At 42.9% G+C, this 22484-nt stretch overlaps 1 protein-coding gene across 23 annotated transcripts in view; it reads left to right on the forward strand.

Moving 5' to 3' along the window:
- LOC118367218 (E3 ubiquitin-protein ligase MYCBP2-like) overlaps positions 1-22484 on the forward strand; it is a 307475-nt gene that overhangs the window by 116411 nt on the left and 168580 nt on the right. For all 23 annotated transcript variants that reach the window (XM_035750395.2, XM_035750391.2, XM_035750396.2 and 20 more), the window contains 3 exons: positions 3482-3563; positions 12060-12177; positions 12637-12841. In XM_035750395.2, the coding sequence (XP_035606288.1) occupies positions 3482-3563; positions 12060-12177; positions 12637-12841 (405 nt within the window). The remainder of the gene's footprint in view (positions 1-3481; positions 3564-12059; positions 12178-12636; positions 12842-22484) is intronic.

A 22484-nucleotide genomic window follows, 5' to 3' on the forward strand; every position in this document is an offset into this window, starting at 1 on the left:
GAGTAGCCAGGTGGAAAGCATAGCCAGCCGTAGAAAAATGCTTATTGAAATTCTCAATTATAGTGGATGTATCAGTGGTGACAGTGTGGATATCTGGATGGATATCTTCAAACCACCAACTTACTGCCCTGAGACAAGGCTGAGTGTAACCCTTGAAGTAACCCTTGAAGGTCTCCCCCACGGAGCGAACTCGAGGGAGACGCCAACCCAGGCAGGAAGATCACGTCAGTGACCCAACCCACTCAAGTGATGCACCCCTCCTAGGGATAGCATGGAAGAGCACTAGTAAGACATTTTCAGATATTTCACGTTTCTAATTTTGACAGAGTGGTTTCATTTCAAGCTAAATTGTACTGTTCGCTAGCTAACGTTAGCTGGCTGGCTCCCAAGCTGACCTTATTCATTTCCCAGAGCCGTTTGCTTTTCTAGTTGGAGCCTAATGTAAGCTAGCTAACATTGAACCTGGTTGGTTAGCTCCCATCATTTTGGCATTGTTGCCACTTTGTTCATTGTTGTTTAACTAGCTAACGTTTGCTAGCTGGCTCATTAGCTAACGTGCCGTGTGTGGTCTTAAATGTTGTTTACCTAGCTAGGTTCATTGTTTCCCTAGCTAGCTATATGTCTTAAGCTAAAGTGTACTGTTAGCTAGCTAGTTAACAGCTCCCGAGCTGACGTTATTTGTTTCCAAGAGCCGGTTGCTTTTTTAGTTAGAGCCAAATGTTAGCTAGCTAACATTGAACCTGGTTGGTTAGCTCCCAGGACTGTGGCATTGTTGGCACTGTTCATTTGTTGTTTAACTAGATAACGTTAGCTGGCCGGCTCGTTAGCTAACGTTACGTGATGTGTGTACAACAACCGTTGAATATGGCTGTGTCATTAAACGTCTGCAAAAAAAGAGTAATGAAATTGTTGCCAGCAGAGCTGGTTAGACGGTTTTCATGTTATCCCGAGGTAACTAAATCATTGGCCAGAGCCTCAAGTGTGCGGTCAGAGAGCGCTCTGAGATGGGTGGGGCTAAAGCTTAAGATGGTGTGAACAATGCTGAATGGGTGTAAACAAAAGAGCTCTTCACTAGATACCAAAACATTCAAATGCGTTTTTCTCAAAAGTGAGATTAAGGGTTGAACAACTTTCAAAGCAGAATTACTTTCACATTGTTCCTCAAATGCAGTGTATGATATACCATTTTGTAGCTCTGAGTCTATACTTTAATCCAATGCAAGAAACACAAATTCAAGTTTTGCTATGTAAGACCGAATCCAGGTAGTGAGTCACATGAGTCTTCAATAAAGACCTAAAGGGCAAGACCGAGTCTGAGTCTCTTACATGGATACGCAGACCATTGTAGGAGTAAGCCGATGTAATGCTTTGTTGGTTAGCAGTAAAACCTTGAAACCAGCCCAAGCCTTAACAGGAAACCCGTGTAGAGGCTAGCACTGGAGTAAAAAACTATTTTTTTGGGGGGGGTTCTAGTCAAGATTTTAGCAGCAGTGTTTAGCACTAACTGAAGTTTATTTTATCCGGGTTGCCCGGAAAGTAGAGCATTTCAATAGTCTCATCTAGACGTGACAAAAGCATGGATTAGTTTTTCTGCATAATTTTTGACAAACATTTTCAGATTTTTGCAATGTTATGAAGATGGAAAAAACATGTTAAAATGTTATGTTCCTCAGAGTACCAGTCAAATGTTTGGACACACCTACTCATTCAAGGGTTGTTCTTTATTTTCAACTAACAAATGCCACATATGGAATCATGTAGTAACCAAAAAAGTGTTAGAAAAATCGAAATATATTTGAGATTCTTCAAAGTAACCACCCTTTGCCTTGATGACAGCTTTGCACACTTGGCATTCTCTCAACCAGCTTCACCTGGAATGCTTTTCCAACAGTCTTGAAGGAGTTCCCACATATGCTGAGCACTTGTTGGCTGCTTTTCCTTCACTATGCGGTCGAACTCATCCCAAACCATCTCAATTGGGTTCTAAATAAATCACAGCCAGTGTCACCAGCTAAGCCCCATCAAACCTCCTCCATGCTTCACGGTGGGAACCACACATGCAGAGATCATATGTTAACCTACTCTGCATCTCACAAAGACACAATGGTTGGAACCAAAACTCTCATCAGACCAAAACACAGATTTCCACCAATCTAATGTCCATTGCTCATGTTTCTTGGCACAAGCAAGTCTCTTCTTATTGGTGTCCTTTAGTAGTGGTTTCTTTGCAGCAATTTGACCATGAAGGCCTTATTCATGCAGTCTCCTCTGAACAGTTGATGTTGAGATGCGTCTGTGACTTGAACTCTGTGCAGCGTTTATTTGGGCTGCAATCTGAGGTGCAGTTAACTCAAATTAATATATCCTCTGCAGCAGAGGTAAATATGGGTCTATCTGTGGCGGTCCTCATGAGAGCCAGTTTCATCATACTGCTTGATGTTTTTTTGCGTCTGCGGATTGACTGACCTTCATGTCTTAAAGTAATGATGGACTGTCGTTTCTCTTTGCTTATTTGAGCTGTTCTTACCATAATATGGACTTGGTCTTTTACCAAATAAGGCTATATTTTGTATACCAAACCTACCTTGTCACAACACAACTGATTGGCCCAAACACATTAAGAAAGAAATAAATTCCACAAATGAACTTTTAACAAGGCACACCTGTTAATTGAAATTAATTCCAAGTGACTACCCCATGAAGCTGGTTGAGAGAATACCAAGAGTGTGCCATGCTGTCATCAAGGCAAAGGGTGTCTACTTTGAAGAATCTCAAATATATCAGATATTTCGATGTAACACTTTTTTGGTTACTACATGATTCCAATTGTGTTGTTTCATAGTTTTGCTGTCTACACAATTATTATACTATGTAGAAAATAGTAAAAATAAAGAAATACCCTTGAATGAGTAGGTGTGTCCAAACTTTTGACTGGTACTGTATAAATATTTCCTGCGCTTTCTTTTGTATCCTAGATATAGGACAAACAGTTCAAAACGTTGTTTCTTTTGATTATATTTAGTATTTTTTTTTGCCATTCATGAATGGTTTTCAATGCGTTTCTCTGGGCTATATTATTAAAAGCCAAATTCAATATTTTGTCATATACATAAAGTGCTCCTAAAATATATAGTCAAGTAAATTATCCATTCTACGACAGTCCTAAAACAAATACATATGTCAACTTAACTTGTAGAGGATGTCAGAAGATTTCAATCTGCTTTGACCTGACCTGTTTGGAAATGTGTTAATAGGATAATTCTTTATGACCCTATTTGTTGTTTTCAGCAAGTTAGCACTTATCAGTTCAATGACAAATACACATGTACAATTGAAATTCTGTGGATAATGTAAGATGGCAATACTCTCTGTAACATGACTGTATATAGGAAAATAACACACATGAACATATGAAACGTGCACAACATATTCAGGTAAGTAAATGTGGTGGAATGTATTTGTCTCTTGTTTTGTCCTGTAGTGGTGCTGATGGAGAATGGGGATGTCTATACCTTTGGCTACGGTCAGCATGGCCAGCTTGGACACGGAGACGTCAACTCAAGGTAACCACTGACATGCACGAATGCAAAAATGTTAAACATTTGGACACTAAAAAACAGTTCTAGATGTTCTGTTCAGATAATGAATAGGTTTTAATAGTGTAGGATAACAGTGTTTTCCACAAGTACATAGAGTAGCAACCCGTTGGGGCTTGCCTCTCATGGTTAGACATATTTACCCTAGGAATACTTTATCAAGTTTACCTCCCAGATTGGAAATATTTATAGTGGTAGACCCACATGCTCACACCCCCATCGCTAGTGCCTGCATTATTGTTTGCCACATGGCCTTAAATTATACCAATTTGTTTTTCTCGTTTGCCCATGCTATTTCAATATTTCAATAATAAATAATTTGATTTTTCAATTGTTAATGATTGCGGATTGATTGATTTTCAAGTTAAGTACACTTGTTTTCAAGATGAGTGAGAAGACAATTATCCAGCCCATTGGGTATTTCGCTACACCGCCATATGCCATGTTTTGAAATATGCAGACTGACGGGTTAAAAGAACGTTAAGATTGTAATTCACTGAAACAGCCAGCTTTCTAGCTCCGCCCATAACTTGTGGATTTTTTATCATTTCCAGAATGCATGGATTAGTGAGTTAATGTTTGTTTTACACTTAAGGCATGACTCTTGCTGTTGTGCTGTAGAATTTGTGAATTTGGGCTCCTGTATAATACATTCTATACATTAGTTTATACTGGGTTAAGCGTACGTTTTCGTTAATTGTACTTTCGTTAGTTATGCTCTAACATTCCCTCCATCTTGTTCCAACATCAGCTATTGTTAAGTCTTGGTTCTAATAGTTTATATTTCTTTCTAAGAACTTGTTAGTTGGATATGTTCTCTGCAAGTTTTTGTATATCTTTATTTTGTAACACTTTTACACCCAGCGTCCTAACACTATTTACAGTGCATGTAGTCAGACCTCTTCGCTTTTTCCACATTTTGTTACGTTAGCCTTATTCTAGAATTTATTAGAAAAAAAATCCTCATCAAACTGCACACAATACCCTGTGATGATAAAGTGAAAACATATTTTTAGAATAAAAAATAAATAAAATATAAAAAACCTGAAAGACCTTATTTACGTAAGAATTCAGACCCTTTGCTATGAAACTTGCAATTGAGCTCAGGTGCATCCTGTTTCCATTGATCATCCTTGAGATGTTTCTACAACTTGATTCGAGTCCACCTGTGTAAAATTAAATTGATTGGACATGATTTGGAAAGACACCTGTCTGTATAAGGTCCCACAGTTGACAGTGCATTTCAGAGCAAAAACCAAGCCATGAGGTTGAAGTAATTGTCCGTTGAGCTCCGATACAGGATTGTGTCCAGGCACAGATTTGGGGAAGGGTATCAAACAGTATTTGCAGCATTGAGGGACCCCATGAACACAGTGGCCTCCATCATAGTTAAATGGAAGAAGATTGGAACCACCAAGACTCTTCCTAGAGCTGGTCTCCAGGCCAAACTGAGCAATCGGTTGAGAAGCACCTTGGTCAGGGAGGTGACCATGAACCCGATGGTCACTCTGAAAGAGCTCCGTCGTTTCTTTGTGGAGATGGTAGAACCTTCCAGAAGGACAATTATCTCTGCAGCCCCCCACCAATCAGGCCTTTATGCTAGAGTGGCCAGACAGAAGCCACTCCTCAGTAAAAGGCACATGACAGCCTGCTTGGAGTTTGGCAAAAGGTATCTAAAGGACTCTGGCCATGAGAAACAAGATTCTCTGGTCTGTTGAAACCAAGATTGAACTCTGGCCTGAATGCCAATCGTCACGTCTGGAGAAAACCTGGCACCATCCCTACGGTGAAGCATGGTATTGGCAGCATCGTGCTTTGGGGATGTTTTTGAGCGGCAGGGACTGGGAGACTAGTCCGGATCGGGGGAAAGATGAACTGAACAAAGTACAGAGAGATCCTTGAAGAGAACCTGCTCTAGAGCGCTCAGGACTTCAGACTGGGGCAAAGGTTCACCTTCCAACAGAACAATGACCATAAAGCACACAGCCAAGACAATGCAGGAGTGGCTTCGGGACAAGTCTCTGAATCTCCTTGAATGGCCTAGCCAGAGCCAGAACCCGATCGAACATCTCGGGAGAGACCTGAAAATAGCCTCCCCATCCAACCTGACAGAGCTTGAGAGGATCTGCAGAGAACAATGGGAGAAACTCCCAAAATACAGGTTTGCCAAACTTGTAGCGTCATACTTAAGAAGACTCGAGGCTGTAATTGCTGCCAAAGATGCTTCAACAAAGTACTGAGTAAATGCTTTGAATGCTTATGTAAATGTGATATTTCCACTAGATGGTAGAACACTGCGGCGGGGACTTGCTTCCATTCAGTCACGAGCATTAGTGAGGTCGGCGCTGATGTTTGGCTTTCCACTAGATGGTAGAACATTGCGGCGGGGACTTGCTTCCATTCAGTCACGAGCATTAGTGAGGTCGGCGCTGATGTTTGGCGATTTGTCCTGGCTCGAGGTCAGTGTTCCAATTCATCCCAAAGGTGTTGGATTGAGTTGAGGTCAAGGCCAGTCAAGTTTTTCCACACCGATCTCGGCAAACCATTTTTGTATGGACCTCGCTTTGTGCACGGGAGCATTGTCATGCTGAAACAACAAAGGGCCTTCCCCAAACTCAATGAATGTCATTGAATGCTGTGATTTCCTTTCACTGGAACTAAGGGGCCTAACCATGGAAAAACAACCCCAGACCATTATTCCTCCTCCACCAAACTGTACAGTTGTCACAATGCATTAGGGCAGGCAGAATTTTCCTGGCATCCACCAAACCCAGATTAATCTGTCGGACTGCCAGATGGTGAAGTGTGATTCATCACTCCAGAGAACGCGTTTCCACTGTTCCAGAGTCCAATGGCGGCGAGCTATACATCACTACCACCGACGCTTGGCATTGCCCATGGTGATCCATGGATTTTGGTTGGGGCATTGCAGGATTGTGTGCAACTGCTAACCCATTCCATGAAGCTTCTACCAAAAAGTTATTTTGCTGAAGTTGCTTCCAGGGGCAGTTTGGAACTCTGTAGTGAGTGTTGCAACCGAGGACTATTTTTATGCGCATCAGCACTCGGCAGTCCCGTTCGGTGAGCTTGTGTGGCCTACCACTTCACGGCTGAGCCGGTGTTGCGCCTAGACACTTCCACTTAACAATAACAGCACCATTATAGATGGCGCCGGAGGAGATGGCTGCCGTTTTATGGGTTCCTAACCCTGTGTTTTTTCACGTTATTTGTAAGTTATTTTTCCCATAATGTGTCTGCCACCGTCTCTTATGACTGAAAAGAGCTTCTGGATATCAGGACAGCGATTATTCTCCTCGTACTGGACAAATATTATTTTCTTTAACGAGTCGAGTGCAAAGGGTTTACTTCCGACACCCGACAAGGACCAAATCCCCGTCATTTACATGAAGAAAAGACTGCGATATCGGAAGTAGGTTGGTGTAGAGAATCTCATGATAAGCTGTTGACCTACTATTTACCAAGATAGTTTGAATCTATATTTTTCTTGGTTGTCTATTTACCACCACAAACCAATGCTGGCACTATGACTACACTCAACGAGCTGTATGAGGCCATAAGCAAACAAGAACATGCTCATCCAGAGGTGGTGCTCCTACTGGCCGGGGACTTTAATGCAGGGAAACTCTAATCTATTTTACCTCACTTCTACCAGCATGTTACCTGTGCAACCAGAGGGGAAAACAACTCTACACCACCTTTACTCCACACACAGAGATGTATACAAAGCTCTCCCTTGCCCTCCATTTACCAAATCTGACCATAACTCTATCCTCCTGATTCCTGCTTACAAGCAAAAACTAAAGCAGGAAGTACCAGTGACTTGACCAATACGGAAGTGGTCAGATGAAGCAGATGCTAAACGACAAGACTGTTTTGCTAGCATAGACTGGAATATGTTCCGGGATTCTTATGATGAAATTGAGGAGTATTATCAAACTATCAAACAGGTAAAGAGTCAATACAGGACTAAGATTGAATCATACTACACCGGCTCCGATGCTCGTCGGATGTTGCAGGGCTATGATGGACCACAAAGGGAAGCACAGCCGCCCAGTGACCAGAGCCAACCAGATGAGCTAAATTACTTCTATGCTCGCGTCGAGGCAAGCAACACTGAAGCATGCATGAGAGCATCAGCTGTTCTGTACGACTGTGTGATTACGCTCTCCATAGCCAATGTGAGTAAGACCGTTAAACATGTTGACATTCAGAAGTCTGCAGGGCCAGACTGATTACCAGGACGTGTATGCAAGCGCTGACCAACTGGCAAGTGTCTTCACTCACATTTTCAACCTCTCCCGAACAGAGTCTGTAGTAACAACATTTCAAGCAGACTACTATAGTCCTTGTGCCCAAGAAATCAAGGTAATCTGCCTAAATGACTACCGACCCATAGCACTCACGTCTGTAGCCATGAAGTGCTTTGAAAGGCTGGTCATGGCTCACATCAACACCATTATCCCATAACCCCAAGTCCTACTCCAATTTGCATACCGCCCCAACAGATCCACAGATGATGCAATCTATTGCACGTCAGTGCCCTTTCCTACCTTTCCTACCTTACTTGAGAATGCTATTCATTGACTACAGCTCAGTATCACATGACATCGCTCCCAATGGTGTGTTTCACGCTAATTTGCATTATGGGACAAACATTTGTGCGAAGCCTACTGCCTTGTGCACCTTGCTGTGCTTATTATATGTAGAAATAATAGTTTAGGCCTATCAACATTTTATGCTAAACGATCTGATCTGTTGCATAATAGTCATTGCTTTGAACTTTTATGGGATGTATCCTAGGCCTACTGGTTGTATGAATTTGGCATCTATCGTCCCACCACTGTCCCAGAGTCTGTTTGGAATAGGCTATTTATTTCTTGCACAGAACAAGCTGACCAATAGAATAGGTACACTTTTCTACTATGGGGGATAGTAGATCGACATTGGCTAGTGATTTTGCTGTTCATTACTCATCTTGTTGGCTGAGGAATGCGCACTGCTCGTGCGCTTCAACGAGCTTCTGCGTATCCAGGTGCTAAAATAGAACTTGGTTCTATTTGTGACGTTTAAAGCTCTGCAATTCCCGCCTCTCCCATCCCCTCATTGGGTTTTAGGGGCACATACCCACATGGGTGATTGAAAGATGAACTGAGTTAATCTTGTGGTTGCCAACCGGTGGTTGCCAGCCGCCATATAAAGTCTGAAGAAGAAGTCTGAAGGAGGTGAGATTATCCCAGGACAAATTAGCTATCAACAGCAAGCTAGCTAGCTAAATTGCCATAAATGTTTAATGCTTTTCGTCCTGTCCCCAAATTATTGTAGTTGGTTGAGTTCTTTTTGATATTTCAACCTGTGTCCTGACTGCATCTGGTGTGGGTGGGAAAAATCAACATCAACAGACACATGCGCCCTGTATTGTCATCATGTTAGAATAGGGCTATGCTATATCAGTCTACATTTCTTCTCCTTTGCACAAAAAAAATGCATTTTATTTACACGTTTCATGCAATTCTACTACACTTTATGACCGAAGGCATTTGCCTAATATTGTTTTTTATTCTACCAAAATTACATGGTAGCCTACTCTGCTGACACTGACAAACAGATCAATAAAAACAACATTGTCTGATCCATATACAGTGGGGAGAACAAGTATTTGACACACTGCCGATTTTGCAGGTTTTCCTACTTACAAAGCATGTCGAGTTCTGTAATTTTTAACATAGGTACACTTCAACTGTGAGAGACGGAATCTAAAACAAAAATCCAGAAAATCACATTGTATAACTTTTAAGTAATTAATTAGCATTTTATTGCATGACAAAAGTATTTGATCACCTACCAACCAGTAAGAATTCCGGCTCTCACAGAGCTGTTAGTTTTTCTTTAAGAAGCCCTCCTGTTCTCCACTCATTATCTGTTTGAACTCGTTACCTGTAAATACTTGTTCTCCCCACTGTATTAGGCCTACGAAAAGGGGACACACAAATACAATATGATGTCCATCTAACCTGGAGGAGGAAGTTATTGTCCAAAAACAAACAAAAGTGGCACTTTTTTATTTTGTTTTTATTTCACCTTTATTTAACCAGGTAGGCTAGTTGAGAAGTTCTCATTTGCAACTGCGACCTGGCCAAGATAAAGCATAGCAGTGTGAACAGACAACACAGAGTTACACATGGAGTAAACAATTAACAAGTCAATAACACAGTAGAAAAAATAAAAAAAAGAGTCTATATATACATTGTGTGCAAAAGGCATGAGGAGGTAGGCACATAATTACAATTTTGCAGATTAACACTGTAGTGATACATGATTGGTGTGCAAAAGAGCAGAAAAGTAAATAAATATAAACAGTATGGGGATGAGGTAGGTAAAATTGGGTGGGCTATTTACCAATGGACTATGTACAGCTGCAGCGATCGTTTAGCTGCTCAGATAGCGGATGTTTGAAGTTGGTGAGGGAGATAAAAGTCTCCAGCTTCAGCGATTTTTGCAATTCGTTCCAGTCACAGGCAGCAGAGAACTGTAACGAAAGGCGGCCAAATGAGGTGTTGGCTTTAGGGATGATCAGTGAGATACACCTGCTGGAGCACTGACCCAAGACTGTGAATATGCACACTTACCAGGGATATGGCTGATGTTCTCAACTGGTGCCAATAAGAAGGCTACTTTTCATTCAATTAAGTTAAGGATTCTGATAACTAAAACATAGATTGGATTATTTTGATTGCCTTCTCTTTACAGCAATAGCCATTTGTTTCCCAAACTATTTGCTGCGCGCTCTAACCAAAATGCTGGCCTTTCCGACTGCAGACTTTGCCGTTTAAAACAATCAGCAGGTTTTATATTTTTTTTAACCTCATAGTCCGCCCCATCCCGCATGCGGTCGCGTTACTACAGCCTCAAGCTCATTACCATAACGCAACGTTAGCGATTTCTAAAAATCGCAAATGAAATGAAATAAATGCCTGCTCTCAAGCTTATCCTTTTCTTAACAATCCTGTCGTCTCAGATTTTCAAAATATGCTTTAGAACCAGAGAAAATCAATAATTTGTGTAAGAGTGGTGATAGCTAGCTTAGCATTTAGCGTTAGCATTTAGCACGCAACATATTCACAAAAACCAGCAAAGGGATCAAATAAAATAATTTACCTTTGAAGAACTTCAGATGTTTCAATGAGGAGACTCTCAGTTACATAGCAGATGTCCAGTTTTTCCTGAAAGATTCTTGTGTAGGACACAATGTTCCGTTTGTTACTATGCATTTGGCTACCGAAACTAACCGAAAATTCAGTCACCTACACGTCGAACTTTTTCCGAATTAACTCCATAATATCGACTGAAACATGGAAAACGTTGTTTGAATCAATCCTCAAGGTGTTTTGTCATATCTCTTCATTGAAATGCCGTCCCTGGAAGCCTGCATTCTTCTCTGATTCGGATGGAAAAATACTGGTAGCTGACTTTTGCGCACCAATTTCCACGCAGACACCGTGCGGGACACTTGGCAATTGTAGTCTCTTATGGTCAATCTTCCAATGATATGCCTACAAATACGTCACAATGCTGCAGACACCTTGGGGAAACGATAGAAAGTGTCCGTTCATTCCTGTCGCATTCACAGCCAGATAAGGCGATCATGGAAAACGTAGCTTCAGAAATCCTGTTCATTTCCTGGGCGCTCAAACATCTTGGTTTTGCCTGAAGCTTTTGTTCAACGGCACTCACAGTGAAAATCTTTGCAGTTCTGGAAACGTCAGAGTGTCTTCTTTCCAAAACGATCAATTCCAAGCATAGTCGAGCATCTTTTCGTGACAAAATATTGCGCTTAAAACGGGCACGTCTTTTTATCCAAAAATGAAATAATGCCCCTAGTGGACTAACAGGTTAACTTCTTTTAAAGCTGTTAATCCTCTGTGGTCAAATCCTAATTTCTGGTGTAGTAGCCTATTTTGAATGATTCGATTTATTTATGTATAGACAGGTGAAAGCTAATTAGGCTATATAATTTTGGCTAATTACTTTAAGGAAAGCTTAACTTCCACTTGCCTAATGGACGTATTCTGACATCTTCAAATTACTCATCGGATGTTGGTAAGAATGATGTACACAGTTGCATCCGAGTTGCATGTTCTGTTCAAATGAATATTCATAAACTAAATGCGATTTCTGTCATTCTGAGAACCATGGGTGGTTGCCCAGGTTACGCAACCAATGGTAATAAAAAAAATAAAGTCTAGTAAATTTAAATCCTGCCGGTCAAACATGACTGTTTTCCTCAGAAAATGTTGTTTCCTTGACACGATACATCAGAGTATCGCGATACTGGTATCATGACAACACTGGTCCCTTAATGTTCAACCTCAGTTTGTTGGGGGGGTGTAAACGCTGTCCTTGAACCTGGGTAATTCATTATTTAATTACTCTGTGCCTTTGTAGGGGTTCTCCCACGCTGGTGCAGGCCCTCCCAGGTCCGAGTGTCCAGGTGACAGCTGGTAGTAACCACACAGCTGTGCTCCTCATGGACGGACAAGTCTTCACCTTCGGCAGCTTCTCGGTACGCCACGCAGCTGTTCTGGTCTATGCCCCTACGGTTTCGAGTTTAGATGTCTTTTTTTACACAATGTGATTTTTATGTCACTTTTTTTCTTGATGAACTAAAACCATTTAATTGTATCTAACCCCAACCATAATCCTTAATTTTCCTTATTGACCTTGTTGTAATGGTCACATCTTTGTTTTTCCTCAGAGTGCAATGTTACGTTAAAACGCAACACCAATACCATATTGTCTAAATCTATTATTTACTGAAGTCCATACACATTCTTATTGAATGCATATAGATTAATATTGTGACCACAGAATGGGGATACTGACTTCTCTTCTTTGTCTTTTCTGATCCTGGTTGTTTTACCTTTTGTTGAATGCAGTGATTTCTAAATCATTCTATATGAGATGACTGACATGACTAAATGACTGAAGTGTAATTTCTAAAATGTTATACACCTCTCCACAGAAAGGGCAGCTGGGTCGGCCAATCCTGGATATGCCCTACTGGAACGCCAAGCCTTCCCCCATGCCCAACATTGGCGCCAAGTATGGCCGCAAGGCCACCTGGATCGGGGCCAGTGGGGACCAGACCTTCCTGAGGATCGACGAGGCCCTAATCAACTCGCACGTCCTTGCTACCTCCGAGATCTTTGCTAGCAAACACATCATTGGTAAGTAGCACACCCTCTGCTCACTCAGGTCATAAGCTGAATTTGAGGACTTGTATTCAAAAAGTGTCTCAAATTAGTAATGCTGATCTAGAAGTTTGGCCTTCTAGATCTTAATTAGAAGATTACATGGACGGGGGACCTGATCCTAGAATAGCACTGTTACTCGGAGACACTTTGTGAATATAGGCCCTGAGCGCATCTCAAATTTTCAAGCAAAACTCCCATTGACATAAATGTGTGATTCACATTCAAGTTAGGATTGGTCCTTTATGTCTTTCTGTAGAAATGTCTTATTTTGTGTCAATATATTACACAAAATATATAGTTTTTAGATAAAAAAATGAACTATCTCCTATGCCATTTTAGCTAGCCTTTCTTAAAGCAACATGAAATCTTATTAAAATCTGTTCATATACACCCCCAGGAAGAATATGACACTTTTGACAAGCGAGCACTTAGATATGTTCATTTTTACATTTTCATAAATTCTTAGTGTTTGCTTATACTTAGGTATTTGTGAAGTTCTATAGCAATATAGAGTAGGAAAGGGCCATGCGTTAGGACAATTAATAGACACTGCAGTAATTAAAACCTAATAAAAACATATGTCTCACACAAGGCCGGAGTCTACTCAGACAGGTGCGCCTTAGTCAATCAGAGCTACAGTAGGCCTTTATGCAAACAAGCCATTTTCCACAAAGGACTTCCGTAATTCACTTTGAACTGGACTGTGTGTTTTCAGGCAGTATTAACAGTGTGACTTTAGATCATTAGAACGCATTCGCCAAAAGCCACAAAATACACCTGAATGGATTTCTGCAAATATGTAAATACCACGGGAGTCCTCTTACATCTGGGAACTTTGCAGTCCAATTGATCAAACTACCATGAAGGAAGGCTCTCTCTCCCTCAGTTACGCACAACAACAAGATCAACAACTAATGCTAGCCAGAGCAAGATTACCTAAAATATAATGAAGGAACATTTGATATGAACTCAACTTTTTCAGCTAGTTGACTGTCAAAATTGCACTGATAAACCATGGGAAATTGTAGCCCACTCATCCTTCTGCAGCTTGCCTGCCAATGCATTCATTCTTGTCCCAACCAAGCACCCAAGCTAACTGGCTAAAGTTGTCTAGCTTGCTAGCTAGCTACTTTTTAAAAATGTATTTTTTATTGAACCTTTATTAAACTTGGCAAATCAGTTAAGAACAAATTCTTATTTACATGGCGGCCTACCCCGGGCCAAACTCAGCCTATGGGACTCCCAATCACGGCCGGTTGTGATACAGCCTGGAATTGAATCATGGTCTGTAGTGACAGCTCAAGCACTGAGATGCAGTGCCTTAGACCGCTGCGCCACTCGGGAGCCCTCTTTCAGACACAAGTGAGAGAACGCCTCACTCTGACCATTTTACTCGCTGTAGCAGAGCTGGTTACATGTTATCTACATCGTTTGTGACAATTACTTTTTTTGCCTACGTTTACTGACACCTGTCATCTAATGGGTGTTACGCGTTTGTAAATTCATCAGTTATTCTGCGCTCTGCCACACTCAGATGAGAGTGCTCTGAAATCGTAGAGTAGATAGCCAGATTGAATTTGCAAACGCAAGAGATATGCTAACTGGGGAACAGTCGTTCTGGCTAGCTAAATAAATGACACCTCAAATCAAATCAAATTTTATTTGTCACATACACATGGTTAGCAGATGTTAAATGCGAGTGTAGCGAAATGCTTGTGCTTCTAGTTCCGACAATGCAGTGATAACCAACAAGTAATCTAACTAACAATTCCAAAACTACTGTCTTATACACAGTGTAAGGGGATAAGGAATATGTACATAAGGATATATGAATGAGTGATGGTACAGAGCAGCATACAGTAGATGGTATCGAGTACAGTATATACATATGAGATGAGTGTGTAGACAAAGTAAACAAAGTGGCATAGTTAAAGTGGCTAGTGATACATGTGTTACATAAGGATGCAGTCGATGATGTAGAGTACAGTATATACATATGCATATGAGATGAATAATGTAGGGTAAGTAACATTATATAAGGTAGCATTGTTTAAAGTGGCTAGTGATATATTTACATAATTCCCATCAATTCCCATTATTAAAATGTCTGGAGTTGGGTCAGTGTCAATGACAGTGTGTTGGCAGCAGCCACTCACTGTTAGTGGTGGCTGTTTAACAGTCTGATGGCCTTGAGATAGAAGCTGTTTTTCAGTCTCTCGGTCCCAGCTTTGATGCACCTGTACTGACCTCGCCTTCTGGATGATAGCGGGGTGAACAGGCAGTGGTTCGGGTGGTTGATGTCCTTGATGATCTTTATGGCCTTCCTGTAACAACGGGTGGTGTAGGTGTCCTGGAGGGCAGGTAGTTTGCCCCCGGTGATGCGTTGTGCAGTCCTCACTACCCTCTGGAGAGCCTTACGGTTGAGGGCGGCGCAGTTGCCGTACCAGGCGGTGATACAGCCCGCCAGGATGCTCTCGATTGTGCATCTGTAGAAGTTTGTGAGTGCTTTTGGTGACAAGCCGAATTTCTTCAGCCTCCTGAGGTTGAATAGGCGCTGCTGCGCCTTCTTCACGACGCTGTCAGTGTGAGTGGACCAATTCAGTTTGTCTGTGATGTGTATGCCGAGGAACTTAAAACTAGCTACCCTCTCCACTACTGTTCCATCGATGTGGATAGGGGGTGTTCCCTCTGCTGTTTCCTGAAGTCCACAATCATCTCCTTAGTTTTGTTGACGTTGAGTGTGAGGTTATTTTCCTGACACCACACTCCGAGGGCCCTCACCTCCTCCCTGTAGGCCGTCTCGTCGTTGTTGGTAATCAAGCCTACCACTGTTGTGTCGTCCGCAAACTTGATGATTGAGTTGGAGGCGTGCGTGGCCACGCAGTCGTGGGTGAACAGGGAGTACAGGAGAGGGCTCAGAACGCACCCTTGTGGGGCCCCGTGTTGAGGATCAGCGGGAGGAGATGTTGTTGCCTACCCTCACCACCTGGGGGCGGCCCGTCAGGAAGTCCAGTACCCAGTTGCACAGGGCGGGGTCGAGACCCAGGGTCTCGAGCTTGATGACGAGCTTGGAGGGTACTATGGTGTTGAATGCCGAGCTGTAGTCGATGAACAGCATTCTCACATAGGTATTCCTCTTGTCCAGGTGGGTTAGGGCAGTGTGCAGTGTGGTTGAGATTGCATCGTCTGTGGACCTATTTGGGCGGTAAGCAAATTGGAGTGGGTCTAGGGTGTCAGGTAGGGTGGAGGTGATATGGTCCTTGACTAGTCTCTCAAAGCACTTCATGATGACGGAAGTGAGTGCTACGGGCGGTAGTCGTTTTGCTCAGTTACCTTAGCTTTCTTGGGAACAGGAACAATGGTGGCCCTCTTGAAGCATGTGGGAACAGCAGACTGGTATAGGGATTGATTGAATATGTCCGTAAACACACCGGCCAGCTGGTCTGCGCATGCTCTGAGGGCGCGGCTGGGGATGCCCGTCTGGGCCTGCAGCCTTGCGAGGGTTAACACGTTTAAATGTCTTACTCACCTCGGCTGCAGTGAAGGAGAGACCGCATGTTTCCGTTGCAGGCCGTGTCAGTGGCACTGTATTGTCCTCAAAGCGGGCAAAAAGTTATTTAGTCTGCCTGGGAGCAAGACATCCTGGTCCGTGACTGGGCTGGATTTCATCTTGTAGTCCGTGATTGACTGTAGACCCTGCCACATGCCTCTTGTGTCTGAGCCGTTGAATTGAGATTCCACTTTGTCTCTGTACTGACGCTTAGCTTGTTTAATAGCCTTGCGGAGGGAATAGCTGCACTGTTTGTATTCAGTCATGTTGCCAGACACCTTGCTCTGATTAAAAGCAGTGGTTCGCGCTTTCAGTTTCACGCGAATGCTGCCATCAATCCACGGTTTCTGGTTAGGGAATGTTTTTATCGTTGCTATGGGAACGACATCTTCGACGCACGTTCTAATGAACTCGCACACCGAATCAGCGTATTCGTCAATATTCCCATCTGACGCAATACGAAACATGTCCCAGTCCACGTGATGGAAGCAGTCTTGGAGTGTAGAGTCAGCTTGGTCTGACCAGCGTTGGACAGACCTCAGCGTGGGAGCCTCTTGTTTTAATTTCTGCCTGTAGCAGGGATCAGCAAAATGGAGTCGTGGTCAGCTTTTCCGAAAGGGGGCGGGGCAGGGCCTTATATGCGTCGCGGAAGTTAGAGTAACAATGATCCAAGGTTTTACCACCCCTGGTTGCGCAATCGATATGCTGATAAAATTTAGGGAGTCTTGTTTTCAGATTGGCTTTGTTAAAATCCCCAGCTACAATGAATGCAGCCTCCGGATAAATGTTTTCCAGTTTGCAAAGAGTTAAATAAAGTTCGTTCAGAGCCATCGATGTGTCTGCTTGGGGGGATATATACGGCTGTGATTATAATCGAAGAGAATTCTCTTGGAAGATAATGCGGTCTACATTTGATTGTGAGGAATTCTAAATCAGGTGAACAGAAGGATTTGAGTTCCTGTATGTTTCCTTCATCACACCATGTCCCGTTAGTCATGAGGCATACGCCCCCGCCACTCTTCTTACCAGAGAGATGTTTGTTTCTGTCCGCGCGATGCGTGGAGAAACCCGTTGGCTGCACCGCCCTGGATAGAGTCTTCCCAGTAAGCCATGTTTCCGTAAAGCAAAGAACGTTACAGTCTCTGATGTCCCTCTGGAATGCCACCCTTGCTCGGATTTCATCAACCTTGTTGTCGAGAGACTGGACATTGGCAAGAAGAATACTGGGAAGTGGTGCGCGATGTGCCCTTTTTCGGAGTCTGACCAGAACACCGCCGCGTTTCCCTCTTTTTCGTAGTCATTTCCTTGGGTCGCTGCAAGCGATCCATTCCGTTGTCCTGTTTGTAAGGCAGAACACAGGATCCGCGTCGCGGAAAACATATTCTTGGTCGTACTGATGGTGAGTTGACGCTGATCTTATATTCAGTAGTTCTTCTCGACTGTATGTAATGAAACCTAAGATGACCTGGGGTACTAATGTAAGAAATAACACGTAAAAAAACAAAAAACTGCATAGTTTCCTAGGAACGCGAAGCGAGGCGGCCATCTCAGTCGGCGCCGGAAGTAGATAGACACACCTGTGTCTCTAGCTGTGTAATCCCACCGAAGACGATATGACAGGATAAAGTCAGTCACTCACCCACCCCTCCAATGACATTACATGACATCCTCCTAATAGCTAACTAACGTTAGGCTCCGTGCGTTTAGCTTGCTACGTAACAAAAATATAAACGAAACATGTAAAGTGTTGGTCCCATGTTTCATGAGTTTAAATAAAATATCCCAGAGTATTTCTCCTTTGTCAAGATAATCCATTTACCTGACAGGTGTGACATATCAAGAAGCTGATTTAACAGCATGATCATTACACAGGTGCACCTTGTGCTGGAGACGATAAGAGGTCACTCGTTTTTGTAACACAACACAGTGCCACAGATGTCCCAAATTTTGAGGGAGTGTGCACTTGGCATGCTGACTGCAGGGTTGTCCACCAAAGCTGTTGCCAGAGAATTGAGTGTTCATTTCTCTACCATAAGCTGCCACCAACTTTGTTTTAGAGAATTTGGCAGTACGTCCAACCAGCCTCACAACCTCAGACCATTTGTAACCACTCCAGCCTGCAGGATCGTCTAAGACCAGCCACCCGGACAGCTGATGAAACTGAGGAGTATTTATTTGTTTTAAAGCCCTTTTGTAGAGAGAAACTCATTCTGATTGGCTTGGTCTGGCTCCCAAGTGGGTGGGCTTATGCCCTCCCAGGCCCACCCATGGCTATGCCCCCTGCCCAGTCATTTGAAATCCATAGATTAGGGGCTAATTCATTTAATCAATTGACGGATTTGCTTATATGAATTAAATCGTTAAAATGTTTGCATGTTGCATTTGTTTTCAGTATAGATACACTAGCTTATTAGCCACGTTATGAATGAATTGTTATCATTGCCCTCACTAGTTTGATTTTATTGACATTCCCAGCCTTACGAACATTCGCCATTTTTGTCTAAAATATTGAAACTGAAACAGTGCATCCTGAATTCAGCTTAAAACAATGTACCAGGGACTACCAAGAAATGTATTGGTGAATTATATTAATCATGCAGTGAACTGCATCCATCTATTCTGCCAACAATGCCTTGGTGTACGGCATGGAATGTTGAGTCAAATAGAACTTATTTTTAAAAATCAGATCAAATTGTATTTGTCACATGCACCGAATACAACAGACCTTAAAGTGAAATCTTACTTATAAGCCCTTAACCAACAATGCAGTTTTAAGAAAACCCCCCAAAAAGTAAGAGATAAAACAACAGTGGGGCTATACAGGGTGTACCGGTACAGAGTCAATGTGTTATTGTGTGGGGGGCACCGGTGTTGAGGTAATATGTACAGTTGAAGTCAGACGTTTTACCTCAGCCAAATACATTTAACCTCAGCTTTTCACAAAAATTCCCTGTCTTAGGTCAGTTAGGATCAGAACTTTATTTTTAGAATGTGAAATGTCAGAATAATAGTAAAGAGTGATTTATTTCAGCTTTTATTTCTTTCATTACATCCCAGTGGGTCAGAAGTTTACATACACTCAATTAATATTTGGTAGCATTGCCTTTAAATTGTTTAACTTGGGTCAAACGTTACGGGTAGCCTTCCACAAGCTTCCCACAATAAGTTGGGTGAATTTTAGCCCATTCCTCCTGACAGAGCTGGTGTAACTGAGTCAGGTTTGTAGGCCTCCTTGCTCGCACACACTTAAACCGTAGTCTGTTTTTTTTATGGCGGTTTTGGAGCAGTGGCTTCTTCCTTGCTGAGCGGCCTTTCAGGTTATGTTGATATAGGACTCGTTTTACTGTGGATATAGATACTTTTGTACCTGTTTCCTTCAGCATCTTTACACGGTCCTTTGCTGTTGTTCTGGGATTTGCACTTTTCACACCAAAGTACGTTCATCTAGGAGACAGAACGCATCTCCTTCCTTAGCGGTATGACGGCTGCGTGGTCTCATGGTTTTTATACTTGGGTACTATTGTTTTGTACAGATGAACGTGGAACCTTCAGGCGTTTGGAAATTGCTCCCAAGGATATGGAGGTCTACCTTTCTTTTTTTAGGTCTTGACTGATTTATTTTTATTTTCCCTTGATGTCAAGCAGAGGCACTGAGTTTGAAGGTAGGCCTTGAAATCCATCCACAGGAACACCTCCAATTGACTCAAATGATGTCAATTAGCCTATCGGAAGCTTCTAAAGCCATGACATAATTTTCTGGGATTTTCCATGCTGTTTAAAGGCACAGTCAACTTGGTGTATGTAAACTTCTGACCCACTGGAATTGTGATAGAGTGAAATAATGTCTGTCTGCAAACAATTTTTAGAAAAATGACTTGTCATGCACAAGGTTAATCTCCTAACCGACTTGCCAAAACTATAGACCTTCCTCTGCCCCCAGCTGTGCCCTCAATACCATATGTGAATTGATTGCCCCCCATCTATCTTCTGAGCTTGTGCTAGTAGGTGACCTAAACTGGGACACGCTTAACACCCCGGCCATCCTACAATCCAAGCTTGATGCCCTCAATCTCACACAAATTATCAATGAACCTACCAGGTACAACTCCAAATCCGTAAACCCGGGCACCCTCATAGATATCATCCTAACTAACTCGCCCTCCAAATACACCTCTGCTGTTTTCAATCAAGATCTCAGCGATCACGGCCTCATTGCCTGCATCCGTAATGGGTCTGCGACCAAACGACCACCGCTCATCACTGTCAAACGAGCCCTAAAACACTTCTGCGAGCAGGCCTTTCTATTTGACCTGGCCGGGGTATCCTGGACTGACATTGACCTCATCCCGTCAGTAGATGATGCCTGGGTGTTCTTTAAAAGTGCATTCCTCACCACCTTAAATAAGCATGCCCCATTCAAAAATATAGTCTTTGGTTCTCTCCAGACCTGTCTGCCCTTGACCAGCACAAAAACATCCTGTGGCGTTCTGCATTAGCATCGAATAGGCCCCGTGATATGCAACTTTTCAGGGAAGTTGGGAACAAATATACACAGGCAGTTAGGAAAGCTAAGGCAAGCTTTTTCAAACAGAAATTTGCATCATGTAGTACTAACTCAAAAAAGTTCCGGGACACTGTAAAGTCCATGGAGAATAAGACCACCTCCTCCCAGCTGCCCACTGTTCTGAGGCTAGGAAACGCTGTCACTACTGATAAATCCATTATAATTGAGAAATTCAATAAGCATACCCCGGTCAACTGCCCGGCACCCTCCACAGCAACCCACCAATGCCCCACCATTTCTCCTTTAGCCAAATCAAGATAGCCGATGTTCTGAAAAAGCTGCAAAATCTGGACCCCTACAAATCAGGCGGGCAAGACAATCTGGACCCTCTCTTTCTAAAATTATCTGCCGAAATTGTTGCAACCCCTATTACTAGCCTGTTCAACCTCTCTTTCGTATCGTCTGAGATCGCCAAAGATTGGAAAGCTGCCGCGGTCATCCCCCTCTTCAAAGGGGGTGACACTCTAGACCCAAACTGCTACAGACCTATATCTATCCTACCCTGTCTTTCTAAGGTCTTCGAAAGCCGTTGACAAACAGATTACCGACCATTTTGAATCCCACCGTACCTTCTCCGCTATGCAGTCTGGTTTCAGAGCTGGTCATGGGTGCACCTCAGCAACACTCAAGGTCCTAAACAACATCATAACCTCCATCGATTAGAGACATTACTGTGCAGCTGTATTCATCGACCTGGCCAAGGCTTTCGACTCTGTCAATCACCACATTCTTATTGGCAAGCTCGACAGCCTTGGTTTCTCAAATGATTGCCTCGCCTGGTTCACTAACTACTTCTCAGATAGATTTCAGTGTGTCAAATCGGAGGGCCTGTTGTCCGGACCTCTGGCAGTCTATGGGGGTGCCACAGGGTTCAATCCTCGGGCCGACTCTCTTCTCTGTATACATCAATGTTGTTGCTCTTGCTGCTGGTGATTATCTGGTACACCTCTACGCAGACGCCACCATTCTGTATACTTCTGGCCCTTCTTTGGATACAGTGTTAACTGACCTCCAGACGAGTTTCAATGCCATACAACTCTCCTTCCGTGACCTCCAACTGCTCTTAAACGCAAGTAAAACTAAATGCATGCTATTCAACCGATCACTGCCCGCACCTGCTCGCCCGTCCAGCATCACTACTCTGGACAGTTCTGACTTGGAATACGTGGACCACTACAAATACCTAGGTGTCTGGTTAGACTGTAAACTCTCCTTCCAGACTCACATTAAGCATCTCCAATCCAAAATTAAATCTAGAATTGGCTTCTTATATCGCAACAAAGCATCCTTCACTCATGCTGCCAAACATACCTTCGTAAAACTGACCATCCTACCGATCCTCGACTTCGGCGATGTCATCTATGAAAAAGCCTCCAACACTCTACTCAACAAACTGGATGCAGTCTATCACAGTGCCGTCCGTTTTGTCACCAAAGCCCCATACACTACTCACCATTGCGACCTATATGCTCTCGTTGGTTGGCCCTAGCTTTATACTCGTC

This window comes from Oncorhynchus keta, chromosome 34 (genome assembly GCF_023373465.1).
Source record: "Oncorhynchus keta strain PuntledgeMale-10-30-2019 chromosome 34, Oket_V2, whole genome shotgun sequence".
Lineage (NCBI taxonomy): Eukaryota > Metazoa > Chordata > Actinopteri > Salmoniformes > Salmonidae > Oncorhynchus > Oncorhynchus keta.